At 43.0% G+C, this 26,535-nt stretch overlaps 1 protein-coding gene across 1 annotated transcript in view; it reads right to left on the reverse strand.

The window, feature by feature from the left end:
- CYP19A1 (cytochrome P450 family 19 subfamily A member 1) overlaps positions 1 to 22,453 on the reverse strand; it is a gene marked incomplete at both ends in the record, with an annotated part of 48,998 nt that extends 26,545 nt beyond the window's left edge. The window contains 4 exon segments of the mRNA XM_080809726.1: positions 1,047 to 1,197; positions 6,807 to 6,953; positions 6,956 to 6,989; positions 22,424 to 22,453. Of these exon segments, the coding sequence (XP_080665852.1) occupies positions 1,047 to 1,197; positions 6,807 to 6,953; positions 6,956 to 6,989; positions 22,424 to 22,453 (362 nt within the window).
- Between the last annotated feature and the right edge of the window lie 4,082 nt (positions 22,454 to 26,535).

Consider the following 26,535-nt stretch of genomic DNA (forward strand, 5'->3'; position numbering starts at 1 on the left):
TTCACTTACTTCTGAGTAATAGTCTATAAATCTGGACAAAAAATTCTAATGGATCAGTAAAATCCTAGTTTTACTGTCAGGGAATATAAAAACTTACCAATGACACAGTGTTGGAGTATAACATTGTGAAATATCCAGTAAAGATAGCTGAAAGTCTAGTGAAATGTGCTCTCTATTTTCTATGATCAGTAAATAAGAAAACTAGTATTTCACAAAGGTAGATCTCTATAGTCAGTGCTTATTTGATTAACCCTGGATGAATTCAATCTGCTAAATTTATCCAGAAAATATAACAAATCATTTTTTAAAAATAGGAAATATTCCTGATTTATTTAAGGTCACTCAGCTGAGACACTGGCCCACGGTCATAAATAGAATAGGAGCATAAGAATGACATCTTTTTCCGGGGTGCCTGGGTGGCTCAGTGGGTTAAGGCCTCTGCCTTCGGCTCAGGTCATGATCCCAGGAGGGATCGAGCCCCATGTCGGGCTCTCTGCTCAGCAGGGAGCCTGCTTCCCCCTCTCTCTGCCTGCCTCTCTGCCAACTTGCGATCTCTGTCAAATAAATTAAAAAAAAAAAATGACATCGTTTTCTACTGTTTCCCCTTCTAGAGGTGCTCCAGAGCCTGCCATTAGAAGCACATTAGCAAATTGATGCAGATTCCTTTCTCTCGAGGATTTGGTTTTATTTGTTTTAACTGCTCGCTTACAGCAATACGACCAAAATCTTAGGAAAGCAGAAAAGATAATGCCTCTCCCTAAAGTATGTCTTGTCAAACTCAAATCCTTCGGATTCTAAGTTTCCATTCACTGCTCAGAGAAATTTCAAATAGTTTCCCAGATTTCCAGAGTTCTTTATCTATGTACTTCTGGGTTTAGGAAAAACTCAAGCATTCCACTTCTATATAGGGTTAGATATTTTTTACCTGGGAAGTAAACAGCGTTAGCAACGAAAGCATCAAGATATCAAAATAAGTTTGTTTGTTACTTAATAGGAAAAACACAGCCTTGGTTTTAAAAATTTGTCTCTGATTATAACAGACTCACTTGCTAATAATGAGTGTTTCCTCTCCACATATCCAGACTCTCATGAATTCTCCATACATCTTGTTGTAGTAGTTGCAGGCACTGCCGATGCCCATCCACAGGAACCTGCAGTGGGAAATGAGGGGCCCGATCCCCATACAATAGCCAGGACCTAGGAGAGTCATCAGACCACAGTCAGCATTTTAGCAGACACCAAAAAAGAGCAACCGCTTTATGTTATTTCTGCTTGTGTTCTTTTATATCTGAAAGGTCTTTGATATCTTCCAGTGTATATCTGTGAATCACTAAACAAACAAACAAACAAGCTTAACGTGAAAAAAGAGTAGTTCAGTGTCCATACCACAGTAGTTCCATTTGGTTTCCATCATTTCGATCTGAATGAACCAGGGTAGGGGTCTGCTATTTTCTTGCCATGTTAAACAATGTCAGTGAGTTTTACATACAAGTCAGTCAGTCCATCTAGTTCCAAGCACGGAGACCAGGACATGCGACAAGCTGACCGATCTGTTTGGCTGTCTAGTTTTGTCTGAAAACTTTCGATTTGAATGCCCAGCTGATGGAATAGGTGGGTTAAAATTAGGTTGTAGTTTTGGTGTAAACTTTTTAACCATTCATTTTTTTTTAACCATTCATTTTTTTTTCCTTCAAAAAGGATTCCATTTGAGAGAAGAATCCTAAGCTAAATTTCATTATGCAAAAAATACAGCTAAGCATTGAGGAATTAGTCAGTGAGTCCAATCAGAGTCTGGACTAGAATTTGGTCCAGTGATGTGGTTTTACTCAAGAGAAGTGACTGTTCATGTCCTTGCTTACATTAAAAATGGAGGAATTTGCTATTGCTTAGATCAGAGAACAAACTTGCTAGCTTGATTTTACTGGTGGTGGTAAAAAGTTAGACAAAAACTTCTTGGAATGGTTTTAGGAGTCTTCCTGGGAATAGCAGCTTTTCTACATCAAATCTTTCTCCTTTAATTCCATTCCAGTAGTAAAATAGGAAACCGACATGCACCATGGTTTGAGACAGTATTCTCATTCCAGGGGCAAGCACTGTGTAAATAAATCTGGATAATCTAAGCTTCTGCTTAAGTTATCTAAATTAGATCTTAATTCCCAAATTTGGCAAATAAGATTTAGTCCTTTGCAATTGCTGGATTAATGGGAATAAGACTCAGGTTTTTTTCTTTAGAGTGAAGGTCTTTTGGGACGCCTGGGTGGCTCAGTCGTTAAGTGTCTGCCTTCAGCTCAGGTCATGATCCTAGGGTCCTGGGATTGAGTTCAGCATCAGGCTCCTTGCTCAGCAGGGAGTTTGCTTCTCCTTCTGCCTGCTGCTCCCCCTGCTTGTGCTCACTCTCTCTCTTTCTCTCTGACAAATAAATAAATAAAATCTTTGAAGTGAAGGTGTTTGGTAGTATCTATAGAATCAAAACATTTTCAAATGGTTCTTCTTAATCTTCTGATTGTTCTGATAATACTGTATTATAAGTAGATGACTGACTTTATAAGAAATAATTTCATTAAGTTCTTTAAAAGATTGAGAAAAGCAAATTTGAATATGTATTTCCTTAAAGGTCATCAGATATATAGATCTCTAATCAACTAAAATGTACATAACAATAAACTACTCTGCTGGGGTTTACAGCTTGAAACATTGTAGATGCTTAATAAGTGTTTCCTGATGAATTTTTTAAATTAATTAGAAATGGGTGTATAATGTAAAGGATGAAGTTTTAAGTGTCATCCTCGTTTAGAGTATTTTAGGTAGTATTTACATTTTGATAAAATGGAAAAATATTGTTGTATCATGTACATTTAGTCCATGGGAGATCAGACATCTGGCTATTTGGAAATAGATTCATTCAACAAACATTTACTTACTTAATATGCTAGGCCCACGAGGTACAAAGACATATAAATGAAAAGCTGCACTCTTCCTTTTTATAATCTAACAGTTGGGTGCCATGTAGATAGTTTTAATATTAGGGAACCACCATTCAAGTTTAAAATATGACAGTGCAGATCTCTATCTACTGAAAAAGGGAGATGACAATGAGCTTTGCTCAGGTTGAAAACCTGAATGTTCTAACCAGAGGGGAATCCGAGTCTGGGGTCCCTAGTGACCAGTCACATGTCAGCCTAAGTCATCCAACAAACACTTACTGAGACTCTGCTAGGTAAAGACCCTAGCTACAAGTCAGAGGCCAGAGATGAGCGATATGCATAACTAGGTTCCCATCAGAGTCCCGGCCAGGAGAGGAGAGTATGTGAAGAGAAAGTACGATATTGAATTATTATAACACAGTGTGACCCTTTCATTTACGTGTATATCTTATACCCTCCATCTGAGAAAAGACTGTTCTAGGAGGGGAGAGACTTTGGTACGATATTCAGGAAGTACTTTGCTTGCAATCACCTTAAGCTGCTCTCTGCCTGTCGGATTTGGGAAGGCTGATCTAGGCCTGCAGTAGTTTCGGGAGGCTCTTCCATACCCTAAGAGGAGCAATGAATACTACACTGCGTGTTTGTGTAGAAATAGCCTCCTGGAAGCCAACAGCTGGGACCTCTCACCCACTGTCCTAATGCAGAAGCTGTTACATTCCAGGCTATGTGTACGCCCTGGAGAAACCTGTGCATGGGAAGGTTAATAGCAGCACTGCTCCCAATAGTCTCAAACTGGAGCCACCCAGTAGCATCCGTAACTAAACTAATGTGCACCACCAGTAGCATCATGTGTGTGCTACTGCATACCATGCAAGCTATAGTGGCATGTCACAACGTGGGTGAAGCTTCCAAACACAATACTGAGCAAAAGAAGAATATAGAAGTAACATAGGACTCGATTGCTAAAACAATTAAAACCAGGCAAAATTAATCTGTATTATTTGGGGATATGAGATTAGGTGGCAAAATTATAAAAAGCAAGGGAGTGATTATCACAAGACAGAAGAATGTTTATCTCTGGAAGTGAGAGAGGAGGCCCAAGAGAAGTTTCTGGGATGCTAACACCCTGTTTCTTGTCTTGTGTTGTGGTGACTTATTTATTTGTGCACTTTTCTGTGAAGTCTTTTCTTAGTGGGAGAAAGAGAAATGTGTGGCCATGTCCTTTTCCCAGTGCCACCCTCTGGGGACATGGTGCCCAGGGCAGAGAGAGGCTTTGGGGAAGTGGACCCAGATGCAGGTTTGGGGATGGCTCAAGAGACTTAGCTCTGAGTTCCAGTTTCATCACTTACTAGCTACGCACCATTGACCCTCTTTAATCTGTTTCTTCATCTGCAAAATAGGCATAAACACACCTACCTCACCAGAGTTCTATGAGGATCACAAGAGAAAAATGAATGTGAAACTGCTTTGTAAATTGTAACTAACTTAAGTGCTTTTAAATTATTACACCTTCTTAACTCCCCTTGACTTTCCCTGACCCTAATCTTCCCCCAAACCTGTAAAACCAAGAACCCAGAGAACCAGTGATCTGAGGAAACGACCAAAAGGAGTTCAGGAAGAACCACCCCAGCAAAGCCAATTTTCCCACTTTTCCTTCCCCCGCCGGGCACCATGGGACCTTAGTCTGTGCCATGAGTGGATTCTGACCAGAGCTCACATTTCCGAAGGGAAAGCATGGGACTAGAAGATTCCCGGCTAGCAAAATGATCACTAACCTGAAATTTAGGAATTCCTGGTTACCCCCCTGCCCCTCAATTCCCACTTCCTTTCAAGCTGAGATGCTGACAAGCCATTTCCTTTTTTGGGGCTTTAACCCCTCACTGAAGGGTTTGAACTCAGTGGTTTATTTCTCATAATGGTTCTCCGGGGCTCAGTTTCCCCTTCTGTCAAGTGAAGGGGTTGGGCTCTATCTATGGCTCTCAATTCTCAATTCTGACTGCTAATGAAAAAATCACTTGGGAAGGTTTTTAAAATTTTTATTTTATTTTATTTTTTTAGCTGGGGGTCATGGTACAGAGGGAGAAGGAGAGAGAGAATACTAAGCAGGCTCCAAGCCTAGCATGGTGCCCAGTGCGGGCCAGGCAGGCTCTATCTCATGACCCCAAGGTCATGAACTGAGCTAAAATCAAGAGTCAGACCCTCAACCAGCTGAGCCACCCAGGCATCCCAGATTTTTTTTTTTTTTTTTTAATATCAACATGCAGGCCCTGCTCCAGACATGGCTGAGAACCATAGTACAATGAGTGTATGACAGCATAATGTCCCCAGCGCAGGAATGGTAGACACAGTGAGCTGTCACCTGGGCTCCTGATCCAAAGCTCCAGGGGTGCCGGTTCTTGTGCTTGCCCTCCATAGGCTGACCTCCTTTTTCAAAGATCCAGGGACTTCTTCTAACACTTGCAACATAAAGGCCGGGGGGGACTTGCTAAAAAATACTCTCCACCTCACCCACCATTCACAGATCCTGACCTGGGAGCCCACTGTGGGAGAAGTCCAGTGAGGGAGGGGCTGTTGTGGGAAGGAGCTCAAGTTAAAGGCCATGAAAGAGTCTTCCCTCAGACCCCTCAGGGAGCAGAGAACAGCATTAACTGAGTGCTCTGTTTAAGTGGGCATGAAAGCCCCCTACAACATAGGCTAAATCAGATCAACAGGACAGCCCATACAACACTAGGCTAAATCAGATCAACAGGACACACAGTTCTCTGGAAAGGTTTGGAAGAACCAGACACAGGGCACTTGGCATCAGCTTCACATTCCTACATTTAGTCGCCCTGTGATGAGGCCCACTGCATTTGGAAGTGCATAATGACTATGCTCTTGAAGTAAAGCCTTGTTGGCTATCTCATGGGACTGAGGATCGATGCCTGCCCTGAACAATTTTCACTGATATACCAGAGAAATATTTGAATAGTTCTGATAATTCTGAATTAATCTGATAATGTGGAGTGGTAGCAGTTTCTTTTGGAGTTATCTGCATAATTATATGATACCCTGTTTGGTTATCCACAGATCTTGTTGATGATTCTTTCAGGGTATGATGTTCTAAGGGAACCATAGTGGTCCCTATTTTTCTTCCACTGCCCAGGACCCAGCCAGCTTTTATGGTGGCACCACCATCACACCTACCCCCAAGACTAAGAGGAAATGTGGGATGAAGGAGAAAGAAAGAATGGGATGAAGAGAGGAAATAAGTTCAAAAAAGGAAGAGGGCAGAGCACATGGATGAGGCAAAGCAGGAGGGAGAAGGAGAGGGGTATAGAAGCATTCCAGGTGCGCCTGGCTGGCTCAGAGGAGCCTGGGTGGTCAGAGGAGTGCATGACTCTTGATCTCCAGGTTGTGAGCTCAAGCCCTACACTGGATGTAGAGATTACTTAAAAATAAAATCTTTAAAAAAAGAAGGCATTCCAGAGACATTTTCACCTCCAGAGCAACACTGGAATGAGTTTGAATAAAAAAAAAACAAATTCCTGGTTTACCTTGCTTCACCCCATCTCAAACTTACTGGGTTTTTTTTCTTCCATTTTTTTTTTTTTTTCAAACTTACTTGAAAGGATACTTCTGCCAAGTCTACTTTACCAAAGCAAAGCACAGACTGGAAGGGATTATCTAAGATTTTTTTTTTTTTCCAAATGCTTTCATTTGAAAAGTGCAGGTAATTGGCATAAAATTTTTCACCTGAGTTTTTATTTGCTAACATTGCCATGGGCTTCTGCCATTTCCCCATGTTTGCTTTTGTCCTTTTGTAAAATTTTCCTTACCCTCATGGACCGAGAGCCCCAAGTAAACAATCTTCTTAGTTACAGAACTAAATGACTGACTCACCTGGTATTGAGGATGTGTCTTCATAATTCCAAACCAAAAGAAGAAAGCCAGTGAGCAACAGCATCAGCATGGTGGCCACAGGCATGACTTCGGGCATCATGCTGGTGATGTTATAATGCATTGGGTTCAGCATTTCCAAAACCGTCCTTTGTTCCTTGATCTTAGGAGAAAAAACTTAAAGTCCTGTGGAAATCAGAGGAGCGCAAAAAAAAAAAAAAAAAAAAATTAGAGAATCCCCGAAAGGTTACATCCAGGACTCCCGTTGCTTCTTCAGAGGATGCTGTAGTGCAGAAATCAGCGTTTGTTTTATAAAGTGATTGGACACCCAGACAAGATAAACTTGTGGTTACAAGTCAAAACAAGCCAAAGAGAGATCTTTTGGCTTCAAGTGCAGCATTTCTGACCTTGGTAGAGTCTCAGGTTTGTTTAGACACTTGGTTTGATAGAACCTTATCATCTTGCCCTTGAGTGTACCGGTAGAGTGGCTGAATTCCCAATTGAGAATCAAATTTCTTACCAAAATATAAGAAAATGAAGCTCGTTCCAGAGATAGAGCCATTCTGTGACTTCATCAGCAGATACTGCTTAGGCAATCTTTTTCTCTTGACATCAAATTAGTTTTTTAAAAAGTAACCTCTAACCCCCTTCCTTGCCCAAAATTCCTTCCCCCAAAGAGTGAGCTTCCCTAGCAAGAATTGTTGCTTGGGCATTGTCGAGGTATCCTCAGTGCCTCCTGTTGGGTTGTTTCTTGAATTCAGTGTGACTCAGGACGATCTTTCTCTATTGGCTTTAATAAGGCTTAAAATCTCTTGCACCACAGGCTGGATGAAGCAGTGTCCATGGGGGCCAATATCAGAGACAGCAGGAGAGAAGAATGAGAGAGGGAGAATCAAGGCAGAGGAGAAAGAGAAGGAATGGAGACGAGGAAGAAAAGAAAGGACAGAAAAGAGTAGAATGCTGCCAGCAATAGTCTCAGGTCCCACTTGTGCTTTGCCCACAACAGCTAAACTCCTGTGCAAGGTAACTTTCAATTTGATTTGCTGGTTCTGTCGTGTTTCTCAACAATGTAATGTTGAGTCTGTCTCTTCAGTAGAATTTTCTAAGACCAATACTCACAGAGGAGAGCTTCAGGGATAGTGGTTTGTTGAAGAACCTAGACTGAATAAACTTGCATAACAAGGCAAGAGCCACCATTCAGTGTGGTTCTGAAGCCAGATGACTGCTCTGAGGATTACCCTCCCTTGGAAAGTGACCTGAGTTTGCAAGACTTGTAATGGCTCTGAAACAGTTTTTGGCAGGATTTTATCTAGGAATAGTTCTAGATTCTTAACCACATCTTCTAATTGGATTATGGATGCTCTGTGAATTCCCTGAAATGTTGCATGAAGTGTTGTATCTCCTCACCTGAACTTTTAGAAGGAAAGAACTTTCATCAGATTCTTGAAGAGTACGTAATTACATTTCTCCCCTGATCTATATGAGATCTCATTTTATTTATTTTTTAAAATTTATTTGACACAGAGAGAGGGAACACAAGCAGGGGGATTAGCAGGCAGAGAGAGGGGGAGAAGCAGACTCCCCGCTGAGCAGGGAGCCTGATGTGGGGCTCAATCCCAGGACTCTGGGATCATGACCTGAGCCAAAGGCAGAGGCTTAAACCACTGACCTACCCAGGCACCCCTCGATCTATATGAGATCTTAAATATCCAGTTAAGAACTCATTTCTGGAAATTAGAGAAATTTCATAATATAGTTGAATTTATTCACTTGCTTGATTCATACTATTGATTCATTCTATTATTGCACCATTTAAATAATTATTTTTTGAAAGATTTTATATATTTATTTGACAGAGATCACAAGTAGCCAGAGAGGCAGGCAGAGAGGTAGGCGTGGGGGGGTGGGGGGGAAACAGGCTCCCTGCTGAGCAGAGAGCCGAAGGGCTCAATCCCAGGACCCTGAGATCATGACCTGAGCTGAAGGCAGAGGCTTAACCCGCTGAGCCACCCAGGCATCCCCACTTAAATAATTATTAACAGTTAAGTGCAAGGCATTGAAAGTGCCTGTATGTATATTGGGCAATTTGGGTGGTTTGTTTGTTTAAAAATTTTATTTATTTTATTTGAAAGACAGAGATCACAAGTAGGCAGAGAGGCAGGCAGAGGGGGGGGGGGGGAAGGAGGCTGCTGGCCAAGCAGAAAGCCCGATGCGGGGCTCGATCCTAGGACGCCGAGATCATGACCTCAGCTGAAGGCAGAGAGAGAGGCTCAACCCACTGAGCCACCCAGGTGCCCCCAATTTGGGTGTTTTTTAAATGTATATAAGATGAGGCTGAAAAGTCAGAAGTGTGTCTGTTATCATCTGGTTCCTTTGTTAAAGAGAAGCTGCTTTGAAACAGGTTGAATTTTAAGTATTGAATTTCCATTGTGGAATTTTACAACATTCTGAATAAGCTCCCTGTGACTTTATGACAGCTAGGACCTTCAAGGTTTCTGTTGATATTAATGAAACCTGAACCCAATGTTAAAAGTGTAAGTGAAGGGGCGCCTTGGTGGCTCGGTCGCTTAAGCTTCTGCCTTCGGTTCAGATCAAGATCCCAGAGTCCTGTGATCCAGTCCCATCGAGCTCCCTATTGAGTGGGGAGTCTTCCTCTCCTCTCCTGCTCCTCCTCCTGCTCATGCTCTATCTCTATCTCTTCCTTTCTCTCAAATATATAAAATCTTTAAAAAAAAATTTTTAGTGTATTATGTATTGGCTCTTACTATTTTTTTTCACTTCCATATACACTTAAAACCTGTAGTGTGAAAGTTTTTAATGATTCAACAAAAATTTAAAAGGTCATAGAACACTTGTGTTTTCTCTTGATTTGTAAAAAGATTTTATTTATTCATTTTTATTTTTTAATTAACATGTAATGTATTATTTGTTTCAGGGGTAGAGGTCTGTGATTCACCAGTCTTACACAATTCACAGTGCTCACCATAGTACACAGTGCCCATCACCCAGCCACCCCATCAGTTCCACTCCCCTCCACTCCAGCAGCCCTCACCTGAGATTGACTCTCTTAATGTTTGTCTCCCTCTCTGGTTTCATCTTGTTTCATTTTTCCCTCCCTTTCCCTATGATCCTCTGTCTTGTTTCTCAAATTCCTCATATCAGTGAGATCATATGTAATTGTCTTTCTGTGATTGACTTATTTCGCTTAGCATAATACCCTCTAGTTCCATCCACATCATTGCAAGTAGCAAAATTTCATTTTTTGAATGCTGCATTGTATTCCATTTTGTATGTATGTAGTGTGTGTGTGTGTATATGTATGTGTGTGTGTGTGTGTGTGTGTGTGTGTATGTATATATATATATCTCACATCTTTATCCATTCATTTACTGATGGCCATCTGAGTTCTTTCCATAGTTTGGCTATTGTGGACATTGCTGCTATAAACATTGGGGTGCACATGCCACTTTGGATCACTACATTTGTATCTTTCGGGTAAATACCCAGTAGTACAGTTGCTAGGTCATAGGGTAGCTCTATTTTCAGCTTTTTGAGGAATCCCCATACTGTTTTCCAGAGTGATTACACCAGCTTGCATTCCCACCAACAGTGTAGGAGGGTTCCCTTTCTCTGCATCCTCTCCAACATCTGTCATTTCCTGACTTGTTAATTTTAGCCATTCTGACTGGCATGAGGTGGTATCTCATTGTGGTTTTCATTTGTATTTCCCTGATACCAAGTGATGTTGAGCATTTTTTCATGTGTCTATTGGCCATTTGTATGTCTTCTTTGGAGAAATGTCTGCTCTTGTCTTCTGCCCATTTCTTGATTGGGTTATTTGTTCCTTGGGTGTTGACTTTGATGTATTTTTTGGATACTAGCCCTTTATCTGATATGTCATTTGCAAATATTTTCTCCCATTCTGTCATTTGTCTTTTGGTTTTGTTGACTGTTTCCTTTGCTGCACAAAAGCTTTTGATCTTGATGAAGTCCCAATAGTTCAGTTTTGCCCTTGCTTCTCTTGCCTTTGGTGATGTTTCTAGGAAGAAGTTGCTGCGGCTGAGGTCGGAAAGGTTGTTGCCTGTGTTCTCCTCAAGGATTTTGAAGGATTCCTGTCTCACATTGAGGTCTTTCCTCCATTTTGAGTCTATTTTTGTGTGTGGTGGAAGGAAATGGTCCAGTTTTATTCTTCTGCATGTGGCTGTCCAATTTTCCCAACACCGTTTGTTGAAGAGACTGTCTTTTTTCCATTGGACATTCTTTCCTGCTTTGTCGAAGATTAGTTGAGGGCCCATTTCTGGGCTCTCTATTCTGTTCCACTGATCTATGTGTCTGTTTTTGTGCCAGTACCATACTGTCTTGATGATTAGAGCTTTGTAATAGAGCTTGAAGCCCAGAATTGTGATGCCACCAGCTTTGGTTTTCTTTTTCAACAGTCTTCTGGCTATTTGGGGTCTTTTCTGATTCCATACAAATTTTAGGATTATTTGTTCCATTTCTTTGAAAAAAGTTGGTGGTATTTTGATAGAGATTTCATTAAAGGTATAGATTGCTCTAGGTAGCATAGACATTTTCCCAATATTTGTTCTTCAAATCCATGAGCATGGAACATTTTTCCATTTCTTTGTGTCTTCCTCAGTTTCTTTCATGAGTACTTTAGAGTGTTCTGAGTACAGATTCTTTGTGCCTTTGGTTAGGTTTATTCCTAGGTATCTCATGGTTTTGGGTGCAGTTGTTAATGGGATTGACTCCTTAATTTCTCTTTCTTCTGTCTTGTTGTGTGTAGAAATACAACTGAATTCTGTGCATTGATTTTATATCCTGACACTTCACTGAATTCCTGTATGAGTTCTAGCACTTTTGGGGTGGAATCTTTTGCGTTTTCCACATAAATTATCATCTCATCTGCAAAGAGTGAGAGTTTGTCTTATTCTTTGCTGATTCGGATGCCTTTTATTTCTTTTTGTTGTCTGATTGCTGAGGCTAGGACTTCTAGTACCATGTTGAATAGCAGTGGCGATAGTGGACAGCACTGCCGTGTTCCTGACCTGAGGGGAAAAGCTCTCAGTTTTTCCCCATTGAGAATGATATTTGCTGTGGGTTTTTCCTAGATGGCTTTGATGATGTTGAGGTATGTACCCTCTAACCCTATACTGTGAAGAGTTTTGATCAAGAAAGGATGCTGTACTTTGTCAAATGTTTTTTCTGCAAAAGATTTTATTTTATTTGACAGAGAGAGCACAAGTAGGGAGCAGCAGAGGGAGAGGGAGAAGCAGACTCCCCGCTGAGCAGGGAGCCTGATGTGGGACTCAATCCCAGGACCCTAGAATCATGACCTGAGCTGAAAGCAGATTTTTAACCAACTGAGCCACCCAGGAGCCCTTTTCTCTTGATTTTTACAGTTTCACTTTTTATGGTCTTTGTTATAGTCTTGTACTACTGTGTAAAGCAAAGACTGCCTGTATGTCTAAATGCTTAATAGGGCTTAGAAGCCTGGTTCCTCATCCGGTTGCTAGTTCCTCATCTTATGAGTGTGAGAATTTTTTTTTTAATGCTTACAGACCATTTACTCTGTGTCAGACATTGTTCCAAGTGCTTTATAAATACTAAGTCATTCATCCATTCATCCTTACAACCATCCTGAGCTAAGTAAGATGATCCCTATTTTACAGATGAGGAAATGGGAAGTGTGATAAGTAGGGCACCCAGCTTGTTTGCTACAGAGTTGGGATTAAAGTCCATGTAGTCTGTCCCTGGAGCCCATGCTCTTTTGGTTTTCAAGTTTTTATTTACATTCCAGTTAGGTTAACATACGATGTAACATTAGTTGCAGGTGTAGAATCTAGTGATTCATCACTTACATAAAACACCCAGTGCAGAGCCCATGCTCTCAATCATGCCATTTTAATACCTATTATGGGATTTGTTGGGTCTCTTCATTCAGGGACTTTTCAATTCCAAGCTATTTATGTTTATTTGTAAGATATTCAGAATGACTTCCTTTAAAGGAGTAAGCTTTTCAGGCCTTTGAATACCACACCTGGAAAGGTCCTTTCAAATTATTTCCTTGCAGATTGATTTACCTGTTCAGTAGAACATTCTAATGGGCTGCACAGACAGGTTGGTTGAACAGACACCTTTGAGCAGTGGTACAGGAATGTGGGAAAGTCCTAGACCGTCATAGGGGATGCTTAGATGTCTTCTGTGCCAGGAATACCTCCCCTGCCCCCACCCCCAAACACACATACACATACACATGGCCCTCAAGTGCCATGTTCCTTCAAAAGCCATCTCAAGTATTTGGGGCTCCGGGCATTTGTTTGCTGAGCAGTCTCTATTCTTCACTTACTGGGCATCCCACATGGGTCCTGGTACCAAACAGGAACCAGATCTGTGTTTCTGTGCTCTGTGGAACCACAGATATCCTAACACCTTCACTTACTGCCCCATAACCTCAGGATGAGGAAATGCCAGTCCTACACCCAGAGTCCCAGTGCAGAGAAAAGGCTTCTGGGGACACTGCAGAGCCTGGGTGTCCTGGTGCCCTGAGTTTAGGACACACTCTGGGCCCTGCAGTACCAGGAGGGGTTCCCGGATGTCCTGGTACAGCCTTGACCCTCTGCAGGGTGGGGAAGCAGCCCCCAGGCTTGCAGGAGTACCACCTGGCCAGGCCAGATCCTACCAAATCCTGCCTTGCAGTATGGGGGCAACCTATCTAGGGGACCCTTCCATCTTGGGTCTGTGGGCCAGGTGCCAAGCCTGCCCTTCCTTTCCTTCTCATCGCTATACCTGGTCTGCTCCTCTTGTCCCCACTCACAGAGAAATGTGACCCAGCTTGGTTCTCCCTGTTAAGTCCCTTACAGAATAAAATGAGGCATTCATCCTTAAAAGTTCTCTCCAGGGGAGTTCTCCAAGGCCAAAGATCTGTGTCTTTCTCCTTCAAGACTATATCCCATTCCCAGAACAGTGTCCTGGACTTTACTTTGTATATGCTCACTACAAGCCTGTTGCCTGGGTTTGCAGTTTCCACATTCATTCAGGTTTTACTCCTCAGTGCAATCTCCGTGAGACCCTTCTTCTCAGACCTTCTCTTTCACTCTGTCCTGTGCACTGTTGCCAGACTGCTTTTCAATTCAGTTTTCATGACATCAGTTCCTTGCTAAGCCTCTCCTTGCTTCTAGTTTATTGCAAGGCTTCCAAATTCATCCTCATTCAGACTTATTTCTTGGCTTTCTGCACCAACATTCTGACTCCTCACTGACCCACAGACATCCTACCTGGGAGCTCTTCCTCATGCCTTCCCTATCTCCCCAACTTGGCTGGTTCTGCCCCACAGGCCTCACAGGAAAGATTTGCTTCCTCCTCTCCCATCTCTGAGCCATCTCTTACCTGATATAAAAACCCCTCCCTCCTTTATTTGACATTAGTTCTGGGACACTCTTGCTTTTGACTGCCAACTCACTCTAAAACTCAGGAGTCATTGTTTCATTATACAAGCATTTATTAAAGATACTGTCTGATCAAGATGCTATATTCAAACATGAGAGGCATACGGCAAGTTTCAAGGAAGGTAGTGTTAAGCCAGGGCCTGGTGGGAGGATGGCAAGTCTCTAGGATGACAGGCAGAGTTGCCCATGAACTGCTACATCAAGGAAACACAGCTGGAAAGAAACTCTGAGATCTTCCAATAGTACAGTTTTCTCTCTTGAAAAATGAACCAACCACCTGAGGTCCAGGGAAGTAAAGATCACTCATCAGTGGTCCCTTAAGAGTGGAAAAAGTTTACCCACATGCACATTCTACGGTATGATTTCCATGATGCCTTCCTACTGGGGTCATGACACTACAGATTCTAGTCATTCTTTCCAGCAAGCTTCCAAGTGAGTCTCTGGGAATTTCTTGTTCTGGAGAAGGAGAGATAATAACCAACAGGGGACACCTGGAGGGATAAACACTGTGTGGTCAGCCTGGACTCCCCTTTAGGGACCACTGGCAAGACCCAAGCCACTGGCACTCCAAACACAAAGGGAAGACTACTGACATTGTGTTAAAGGTAAGGGTCCCTCTCGAATAATTGCACAGCTGCCAAAACCCACATTTCACATGAGCATGCAGATCCAAAGCTCTTGGGCATCAGGTGGGGCTAGGGCTTTCTTCCTCATCTTTGAGGTCCCATGACTTCAGTGCATGTTTGTGGAAATACTCTTTTCTTTGCAAGAGCTTACTGGCCAACTACCAGTAGGCCTGGCTGCTCTGTTACCTTAGCTTTCCTCTTTGCCCCTCTGAGGGTACCCTCTTTTCCCTCAGATACCTAATTCATTGTCTTCCCAATGGGCTATATCTGATATCCTCTCCCAAGACAATGTTTTAAAACATAGTTAGCAGAGATCCCTGGCAAAACCTTCTATATCTTGACATTAAAAGCTTTTCAGGCCACTAGACAGTGTGTGGGTATTGTGGAACCAGAGGCCCACCATGGGCTGTTCAGTTTTACGAGACCCAACATGTTGTCTGGTCTCTGAGGGAACAGGTAGCAGAGTTTTTCAACCTAATCTTGGCTTTTAACCTGAAGAGGGAAAAAGCAGAAGTGACACGTATCACAGGAAGGTTTGGAGAGGGGGCCTGAGTTCAAGTTTCAGTGGCTGACCAGCTCTGTGAGCTTGTTTGCCTCCCAAGCCTCCCTGAGCCCTGGCTGAGGAAACCAATTCTCTCTACCTTAGGACATGGAGACAAGGGTTAAAGTGAAACCTCCAGAGCCAACACCAGTGGTGTTGGCTGGTGCTCCTTAGGCTCAGACTCTCTGTGGCGCATGGAATTGTGGGACTCCAGGACTCTGGGAGCAACTATGCCAGGTCCCCAAGTGGGATTGCCTAGGGTAGCCCTGATGCCACCAGCTGGAGAGGCCGAGTGAGAGAACCTCTTTCTTGTGGCAAGATCCAGAGCCCTCCCTCAGCCTTGGTGTCCAAGATTTACTACACTGAGGTCCCAAGTGGCCCTGCTTTAGCTTAACTACCTGGATGTGATAAGCTCTTCTAACGGCAATAACAAAGCTGGCTCCTGTATAGAACGCCCAGCTGCCTCTACAATGGGATGTCTTTTGTCATTACCATAGCATGAGTTCCTCCAGGGCTAACAGTCACATCCCTGTCCTCTCTGTGGCTCCCATGGAGGCTACATGAGTGCCTTGTGCCTAGTAAGTGCTCAGTAAATGTCAGTGACATGAATGGTTAGCAGGTTAATCTTTGGGGCCTGGGTTGTTAAAACATGATGTACTCACACACCCGCAAGGGAATGTTTTCCATATCCTATCTGTGCTTGTATGTCAAGTTTCAGCAATGCAGTGGCCCACAGCCATCACCCAAACAGTCAGATAACAGCGGCTGGCCTTTCCTTGTGAGCTTATCTGTTGTTGAGCAAACTAGGCCGCAGAGATAGCCTAGAGCAGGGCCAGTCTCTGACAAAGTTGCCACTGGCTGACCCCAAGTGCTCACATTACTTAACCCCTCTGGACCTCCTTTCCTTATCTCTAAAACACAGGCATTGGGCCATATGATCTTTTCTAGTTCTGTGTCTGATCCCCAGAATTCTTACCCTTTATCTTAGCTTCCCCTCCTGGTTCTCTCTTCATCTTCCTTCTTCTTCCTTGTGTGTCATTGCCTTAGGCCAGCCAGGGGTGCCCATAGGCTGAGGTATCCAGAGCAAAACTGGAATGTCAGGGAAGCTGGGGTGCTGTAGCTCTTCTCATTCTCCTAAAAGCCCCAGGCTTTAAGGGAACCAAATGAAAGAACTTATAGAACTGCAGTCTGGGAAACACACTCAGGAATCAACATGCAGTGCTTTTGAATACAGTTCTGGGTTCTGGACCTCCTGAGGCCCATTCACAGACTTCAAATTAACAACCTCTGGGGCCATTTCCATTTTCTACTTTCCACCTCAGTTTCCCAATATCCCAGAGACCCTTTCCACATCAAAACCACCTTCGCTGACCAGTAGAGTGTGACTTTCAGATTGTAAGTGAGTGGAATTTCCTTTGGGAATTTTACATTTCTCCTGGACCCTAAATCTACAGGTGAAACTTTAATGATAAGGTGGTAGATTAAGCAGCCAGTGGAACTAGTGACAAAAAATTAACAGGAGAATGTCTGATAACCCTGAAATCCCAGCTGTGGCCTACCTCTCACTGACACTGTCTATGGCTATACTTTAACCCTTGGTAGGCATCAAGGCTCATAAGATCTGTGGACTTGTGCCATGGAAGGTCCCATCTCATGGGAAAACACACACGCAGACAGACTACTGTGCTCACTCCCCAAGTTTCGTATCTACAACATCCTATGTACTATTCTAGGCTCTAGGAATATAGCAATGAACAAAATGAGGTCCGTGCCCTCAAGGAGTTAATTTGGACAATACAGAGCCACCTGTATTACCATTCTTGTAAGTCAAATTACAAGTTTAACCACGGACATCCTTAGGAAGACAAGAGAAACTGATTATCGTGGGAAGGTTGGCTATGGTTTAGTGAGCAGGCGTTGAAGGAGGAGCATTATTTTCAAGGTATCAAATTGAAGGAAAGGCATTGCAGCTTAAGAGAATGAGAAAAGAATTGACAGGAGAAACTCAAAGCTGTTCCTGCATCCCTCCCCATGCCATTAGTTTTCCTGTATTCAGATGGATGCCCATCACTGTTTATGTTCACTGCTACAACTCTGCCTCAGTTTCTTCATCAGAAATAAAGGGAGAAATAGAGTTCCTTGATGTGGTAACTATAAAGAAAGAGATATAGCATGTTGAGACCTTATTAGTGTCTCTTCCATGTAGTATGAGTTCAATAAATATTAGTCTCCAGTATCCAGCCAAAACATAAGACTATAAGGGACAGTCCTAGGAATAGCTAGAAGCAGCAGTCTCTGGACTGGAATGGTGTCCTGGGGGTCACCAAAGACATCTGTGCTTTGGGGCAAGTCACTACACCTCCCTGCACCGTAAGCCCCATTGGTGGGTGGTCTGGAGGTCAATGATTCTATGACCCCTTTGTCATGGAGCAATTGGGGATCATGTGAGAGAGGCTGAGGTAGCCTGAACAGAATTGCAGAGTTGCAGAATAATTGATGTTTGCCTCCAGTGCCCTTCCTCACCCAGACTTCCTTTTCTGTGTCATTTGCCCACATTTTGTATCCACCCACTTTCTTCTCCCCAGTCATAAGAAATCATCTCACCAAAATAATTGGTCTCCAGGGGCTAATCTTACAACTTGTTCTCCCTCCTAGGGATATTTTAACAGGTGCCTGGAGCAGTTTTTTGGAGGGCACAAAAGAAATGTTTGGCACTCTCTCAGCTCTCTGGGAGCCTGCGGTCTAGTAGGAGAAGAAAACTAATAAGCATGACATGGTTGACAAGTACAAAGAGATATTAGCACAGACACGTGGCCAAAGAAGGCTTTGCATGAATGGTGAGACTTGTTCTGGGCCTTGAAATGTGGAGTTTTAAAGGTAAGAAGACAGGGTTTTGTAAGTGCTTGGAGGCAAGAATGAGTAGGATGGTTGGGGATAACGAGACTGAAGAAGCTGGATCCATATTGGGAAGCATTACTATCTACTGGTGGAGCTCTAAGTAGGGGTGGGAATGAGGAGGAAGGGTACAGGAGAGGCAGGATTCTCTTAGCTGACCCCCTGGCTTCTAGCTTGTTCATGTACTCCTGTGCTAGGAAAGTAGGGGAAGGTTTGAAGAAACAGAAAATTCGACTAGCTAAACTGCCTGTGTGGGTGCAGGCATCCTCAGAACCAATTTGTGAGCCTTGCAAAAATGTTTTAAATTCACATCCAATTTCACTTACGGCTCATTGTCAACAAGCACTGGGTTTGATCATCCATTTGTTCTACCACGCATGGCTTCAAATGTCCTTTTACGGCTTCCCAAATCAAGTCTATCATTGGTGAATGAAGAATTGGCCCCTTGAGATATGTGTAGGGGAATTCAGGCAATCCCCCCTCAGTTCTGGCGAATTCTTGGCTAATATTTCTTTGGGTGTTGCTTCTCCTCCGTTCTCAGTATTTTTGCTTCCTAGAATACCAGTTAGACAAATATTGAGCCCTATGGATCCATTCTTCATGTTTCTTACCTGTTCTTTTTATATTTCCCATCTCTTTTACCTCTTTGTGCTACATTCTGAGATAATTCCATGATTGAAACTCCCAGCTCTTCAACTGTTATTTGGCTTTCAGTCTATCCATTCAGATTTCCATTTCAAAAATCAAACTATTATCCATTTTATATTAATTTCTTTATGGATGGCAATATCTGCTGATATCTCTGAGGTTGTTATTAATTCAGTGTTATTATAGGGCCCTGTTTTCATTGACCAGTAAGTCTTGTTTCCTCGGGTGCAAACTCTTCTGTTTACAGTTTGTGACTTCCTCCTATGGTGTTGGCATTCATCAGATTTTGGTGAGTCTTAATTACGTGCTCATTTTTGTGGCTGAAATTCCCCGTAAGGCATCTGGCTGCCTCTGTTTGTCCACCTTTTTGGGGAGGAAGAGAAGAGACAGGACGTTCTGGTGCAGTTTGTATTCCAATCTGTTTACGGGAAGAGTGAGAAAGAGGTGAAATGTGCCACTAGTCAGAATATCTTAGAGTTAGGCTTCTGGGCTTGGATGTACCCTGCACCTCCCACTCCAGCCCTCTGCGCCGATAGCTCCTTTGGGAAGAGTCCCTACATCAGCTACTGCTTGATAAGGGGGAAGGAGATGTTCAGGAACTCCTGAAGCCAATTCCTCAACCTGCTTGTTGCCCCTAGTTTCCTCCTGCTCTCATGAATCTACTTTCTCCACATAGGGAGTCCCATTCAGTTTTGTCTTTCCTTTGTAGGGATACTCTTCAGTGTGCATGTTGATTTGTTTCCTCTATCAGGTCAATCCTGTCAGGTTTTATACTTTCAGAATTCCTGGCCCAAGGAAAACTCCCTTCTTGTTTTAGAGTTCAGTTGTAGGTTTTAAAAATATCTTTTTCTATCAGTTGCAGAGATTTGGGGTGACAAAGAAAGACTGTAATGTGTGCTCCACCTACCGTCTTGAACCAGGAGTTTACTCAGGAGATTACAAGTGTCACAGGCTTCTGAAAGCAATTCCAAAGAGGTGACTCTGGGGATGTGTTGGCTTCTATCATTGAAATGAGTGAGTAGGCTTCATAGGAGTGTCATCTGCTTGGTCCTGTAATGTCTGATGTAATAGTTACTCATCAGTCCCGTGGCTCTGAGGCCAGACCCTGTGATAATAAGGCAGCGTTGTTGATTTCAAAGGGGCTCTAGACTTCATCCACAGAGGGTCCAGAGTTGGATATGGTAAACAGAAGAGGCAGCAGGGGATAAAGAACAAAGAGTGATATACTCAGGAGACCCAGGAGAGCAGATATAGGTTAGACATGGAGGTCTGTGACCCAGCTGGAGGGAAAAGAAACAAGCAGAAATGCACACACATAAAAATGGCTTCTCCCAGAGTGAGTGGAATAGTGAACACAGGAGATTTTGGCCAGGCGTGAGAATTCTAATAAAATGATCAACATTTCTCTAATGCAGGGTAAACTTGGAAAAAGGTAATGGGTAAATCCTTCATAAGTGTTAGAAACAGTTTGCACAAGGCCCTGAATGATCTGTTGGAACTTGAAAGTGAGACAATCAGCATTGTTACAGTTTTTATGACATTCTATGTTGTTTGTCATAATGGGGAATAATTTACTTTACAGCCCCATACTGTGTGACTTGAGGCAAGTTACTAATCCCTTCTGAGCCTTCAGTTTCCTTCCCAGTAAAATGGAGATAATAGAGTCTTCTTTGCCTTGAGATAACTTAGATGAAATATCTACATACACTGTGATAGAGTACAAATGGCAGGCATGATTTTGCCTGATGCTCCTTCTCTCTTGGGTGTTCAGAAGCAAGGCAGAAATGAACAATCTATAGAGTCCCTTGAAAGAGAGAAACCCTCAGGTAAGCATTCCAGGGATCCCTGCAAGGCTCTGAAATGCCACAGCCAGTGAACCAGACATGTTCTCTCAAGGAGTCTACTCCTTCAGCAAGGACCTTCTGTTCTAGGTACTACACCAGGTGATGGGCACCTGAGGAACATGGTTGACAGGCCCTGTCCCTAGAGCTCATGACCTAGTAGTGGAGGCAGGCCTTGAACTGGTAAGCATAACATTGAGACCAGGTTTATCAGAGAGAGCATGCATGGTCCTATAGGAGTATGCAACAGAAAACCCCTTCCAGATTCCCCAGATGAGGTCAGGTGCCTACTCAAGCTCAATCTGAAAGATAGTATTTTCCAGGAGAAGGAATGGCAAAGGGGTGACTTATTCCAGAGAGAGAGAACAGTGTGTATAAAGGCTCTGGTGGTTAAGAAGAAAAAGCTCTTACCAAAAGTAGGAAAACTTCTTTCCAAATTATGCAGACACTATTCCAGTAATTGGAGGCAGACCTTATTTGTGTGGAGGGTCTCTGGAACAGCTGGGCTGTAAGTTCTTACATGGTTTCCTGACTCGTCGGGGGAGTGAAATGGGGGACTGGCCCCATGTGCAGGTGCACTCTCCTGAATTGATTGCCACCATTTCTCATTAAAGTCACTAATGATCTGGGGCACAATGAGGGATCCCTGTCACCCATAAAAACCCAGTTAAAGTAACTCAAAGGAATCTTTACTCAACAGAATATTTTGAGAAGAAATTTCATTTTCAGTTTGTTTTGCTTACAAGTGAATGGGGAGGGAGGCTTTCTGGTGTTTCCACTCCTCAGGAAAAGTTTGGAAGCCTTTAACCCCATGTTTAGCTGAGACAAAAGTTGTGGCTTGTCTGCTATTGATCCCAAGTTCTACATGGAAGCTGCTAATAAGGGTCCTAAGAAACCAGCCAAGGGGTACAGAAGAAAACTCCCCCTTGCTTGGACATGACGTAGGCAGAGAGTACGTCTGGAAAGCGTCCTGAAGGTGACAGGCTCTGTAATGATGGATCAGTAAGGTGTTTGCCAAAGAGCTCTTTCCACACTCCTGCCAGTGCTATAAGAAGCAGTCCTTTCCTCACATGATGGGAACCATTCTGAAAATTATTGCCCCAGAAAGGATGAAGTGGCCCAAATAGTTCAGCCAAATCCTGAGTATTATTCCCTCGATTTATGGGAGCCCTAATTTCGCTCATATAGAACCAGACACTCAGAGTTAATATCTTTCCACCAAGAGATACTTACTGGGTAAGGCAGTGTACCTGTATCACTGTGGCAGAATCCAAAGTAGGCATTCCTGAAAGAAATGTTTCTGTACAGCTTATCAAAAAAAGCACTGAGCCTAGAGATACTGTCCTCTGTCTGCTGCCCCCACTCTAGGGATCTTAAAATGGAAAAAATAAAGATAAAATCTGCTGCCAGCTTAGCTATACAATCTTTAGGTCTTACAAAAACTACATAAGATTCCATTTACAAAGAATCCAGGAGTAGGTTCAAGAACCTATATTTATGAAGCTCCCATTTCTGTGAAAATCAAGACAGAAGCCACTGGTTATTTAGCCCAGTTCTCTGACCTGAGAATTTGGAAATTTGGCATTTATAGGAGAGGAAGATATTTACCTTGGATATTTACCCATAAGTCCAGCAGGTGAGGGGTGGGCATGACGGCCCTGCATATATCAGTCTGGGCTCACCTCTAAAAATTCTGATCCAGTAAAGGCCTGGCTTTGACCTATCTGGTAAATCCCCAATATACCATTTAATAGACCTGTAACCTTGGTTGGGCAAGTTACTTAACCTCTCTGAGCCTCAGATTCCATAGCCTTGTAATGGAGGTAGCACCTACCTTCTAGAGTGGTTGGTGAGGATTTTAGAGCTCATTTACTTAAAGCACCTAGTACTATGGCTAATGCATATTCATTTCCCAATAAGTGGTAGCCAACCTTAAAGGTAAAATAAATACCTGTCCAAAGACAAAGATGTTAAGAAGAAGAAAAATATTCAACTAAGAGCTATGTTTTGAGAAAAGATGTATAGTCAGACAGGTTGGCCTTGGAGGTGAGGGGTAGATAGTAGAGAGACACTCTTGGACTGCTTTGCCCAAAACACTCCCAATGATGCCTATTGTCCCTGAACCATTAATAGTATTCCCTTTACTCTCAAAAGTGTTCCAGTTTAGTAATAAATTTTATAATCACCTTAATTATATGTGATTCTTCAGTGTGTTTCCAGAAGCAGTCACCCCCTTCCTTCTACCTTCAGCATCACACGACAGTGACTGCAGCTATCAATAATTATAATGGTCACATTTTATTGAACACCAAGCTTTACCTTGCTACATCCAAGCCTCACAACAAGTCCCATAAAGATTTTACTCTCATATCCATTTACATATGTGGCTTAGAGAGATGAAGTAACTTGCCTAAGAGTTCAGATTTCACAAGGCATAGAACTTGGGGCTGGACGGAATAGCAAGCTTCTGTGTGGCCTTCAGTCTAGAGAAGGGCAGAGCAGGTAGTGATTCTGTGAGGGTGAGGAGAGCCACTCTGGAAATTTCCCTTGCCAGTGGAGCTGGTCTCCCATGACCTCCAGGGTCTACCACAAACACCTCTGGGAAGGGTGCAGAGCTCAAAGGAATGCTGACTCTTGGGTTGGTGACCAATAGGAGCTTTGCCTCCATGCCAGAGTGGGAGTAATTCCAAACAGGCCCTAGCTTCTTAGACACTGTGCTCCAGTGCCTGAGCCCAGGGCACTGAGGTCAGTCTCAAACAGCACCATTCTCATTGCAGTATTTTCTTCCAAATACTATCCCCAAGTGCTGAACCATACAAAAACAGCAGCAACATGAGGGTCAAACCCTCTTTCCCTTTTGTGGTATCTTTTAGACTATAGCTCTCAATCTGTGGGTCCTAATCCTACTTGTGGATCACAATAGACATTTTGTGCCTACAGGTATGTATATATCAGTAAATGTAAATAATAATAGCTAACACTTATTGAGCACTTACTGTGCACCAGGCACTGTGCAAAGCGCCTTGTAGGTAGTATTCTCACTTAATCCTTATACCAACTCTAGGGGTTAGGCAACTAATACTGAAGTCCAGAAACTAGCAACAGCTTGCCCGAGGTCACCGAGCTACTGAGCAATAAGTAGAACCAGACTCAGATCCTGGCAGTGTAGCTCAGAAGCATACTTTGATCCTCTACTGCTTCTTGCTTTCTTCTCTCTCCTCTGCTCTGTACTGGTAGCTAATGTTACATATGCTACCTACTTCCGAAGGACCAGAGGCTCCTTGAGCAGGCACTAAGTAGGACTCTAGAGCCCTGCCAGAGGATGGAACTATGTTTGTCCTTATAGCTAGGATTGTGTACTTTCCAAATCTCTGCTTCTTCTCCACAAAGCTTTCCAGATCTCCCCAGTCCCCTCTCCCACCTGTGTCCTCCTTTATTGCCCACGACCAGGGTCAGCACTTGTGAACTTCTCTTCTCATCACTTCTTGTGACATTTCTAACATGTCTTTATCCCAGTGTAACCCAGGTGCTTTTAAGCATGTGGCTTGACTTTCAGGTTAGATTGTAAACTATCATGCCTCTCTCTCTCCAGTCACTTCCCAGCAAGACCCCTATCAGCCTCTACAGCACACTTGTATGATCTAGAAAAATCCACATCTGGGAGGAAAACTTTGGAAAAGGCTCCCCCACTTCAGTGGACCTTGGACTGGATTCCAGTTCCTCCTGCCCCTGTACTTCTTTCCCACCTTCTTCTTTATGTCTAGCAGGAGGGCTAAGAAAGAAGTGCTCAGTACCTATCTATGTGTTGGCGGCCTGGAATTCTAAGGTAGACTCTGTTGAAATCGTTGCAAATATTTACAGAAAACAAAGAGGACCATAAGAGTGGTTTTCTCTTTAAAATGTAAGCCTGATTTATCCAATTAGAAGAGTTCAGATAAAAAAAACTAAGGCGGAGGGGGGGTCATCCAGCTTAAGTAGATGACCGAATGTCCAAGGAACCAAAGTGGGCCACAGCAAATGCTGCTCATGACAAATTTGACAAAAGCTTGAGAAAGTGGGAAAGTCTTGGGATGCTGTGAGTTTAACTAACTTCCACCTCCAGCCCCTACCATGATTTACAAGCTGTGGCAGTTTAGGAAAATCACAAAAGCTCTCTCCTAGACCCAGATTGTACATCTGTAAAATGAAGCTAATGATCCCTGCCCTCTCACCATCCAGAGGATGATGTAATCACTAGAGGAGATTGTGAATCTCTAGTACAAGCACCCAGAGAATTATGCTAGGCAGAGTTAAGGCTTAGCATTGCTATCCCCTGTAACATCTGTCAAATTATCAAGTAGTCAAAGCAAGAAAGAAAGGAAAGAAGGAAGGAAGGAAGGAGGAAGGAAGCAACGAAGGAAGAAAGAAAGAAATAGAAAGGGAGATAGAAAGAATGAGAAAGAAAGAAAAGAAATTGCATGAAAAATAATGGTGAATGCGTTGCACAAGGATCAGATTCTGGCAAATGCTTAAGTTTAGGAATAACTGGAGATAGCTGGAAACATTTTGGCTATGTGCAAGAAAATATGGTATAAGGAAATTACCCAGAGAGAGACCACATTGTGTTCTTCAGTTTCAAGGGAGATTTTTTAGGGGTGAATTGGACACTGCACATAGCTTCTTTTGGTTCTAAGATGACCAGCTCTTTTGCCAAGGGAAATTTCATAAGGCTTTCTTGTAGAGTTGCCATGGGTAAGGAGGTGGGGTAGGGGGCGTTGTTCTTAGGGCTGGAGAAACCAGGAGTGGTAGAACAGTTCTCCAAATGGAAGAATGCTAAACTCTGGAACTAGCCCTATTAAAAAGTTTAAAAATGAGTCAAAAGAGGGAGCAGATTGGAAAGCTCTTTAGAGGTAGAGGGAAATGCCAGACAGATGGGGAGAAACTATAGGAAGCCAGTAGGAGTGGGCTGAGAAGAGGCTGAGGATTTTCAATGTGGGCAAAGACAGGTGATGCATTTTGCAGAAAAAAATGACCCAAATTATGCTTATGACTCATTCATTGACTTTTCTAGAACTCTGAACTCCAGCTAAGTGCAAGGCATGGTATTAAGTCAAGGCAGGTAGGGAGGACTAAAAGGATACCGTCTGTGCTGTTAAGGAGGTTTTGATACAGCTAGAAAGAAAGACATGAATACAAATAAAAATAGCAAGGCTTTCTGTGATAAACTCCACGGGAAAAGAGTATGCAAATTATGACAGTGGAATAGCAAAGGATCGACTCTGATCAGAGGAAGAAGATGGAAATCAGGAACTATCGCACAAGGAGGCAGTCTTTCTGGCGTTGTGGGATCATTAGGATTCTGTGGAAACTAGATGTCAAAGTGCTCTTGGCAATGGTATAGGACACGAACTCGGATATATTTTGAGCATTTTCATGGAAGGCATTGGTCCTAAAGGACTGCTGAAGCCTTGGTGAATGTTCAGAAATTTTAGGAAAAGCGTTAACTATGAGGAAATCTGTGTAAGTCAACCCAGAGCACATATGAGTTAAACCATGTGATAATATGCATCCAGTGTTACTAAAAACATCTGGCCCCTTTGCTACATTGCCAAAGCACATACACACAAAGCTCACAAAGAGGTTGATTTGAACCAGCTGAGCTGGAGAGCAATTACCATGGGTTTTCAGGATACAAGCATCATTTAGAAGCTCAGAGATGGGGGCGCCTGTGTGGCTCAGTGGGTTAAAGCCCTC

The sequence above is a fragment of the Martes martes genome (assembly GCF_963455335.1).
Source record: "Martes martes genome assembly, chromosome: 7".
Classification (NCBI taxonomy): domain Eukaryota; kingdom Metazoa; phylum Chordata; class Mammalia; order Carnivora; family Mustelidae; genus Martes; species Martes martes.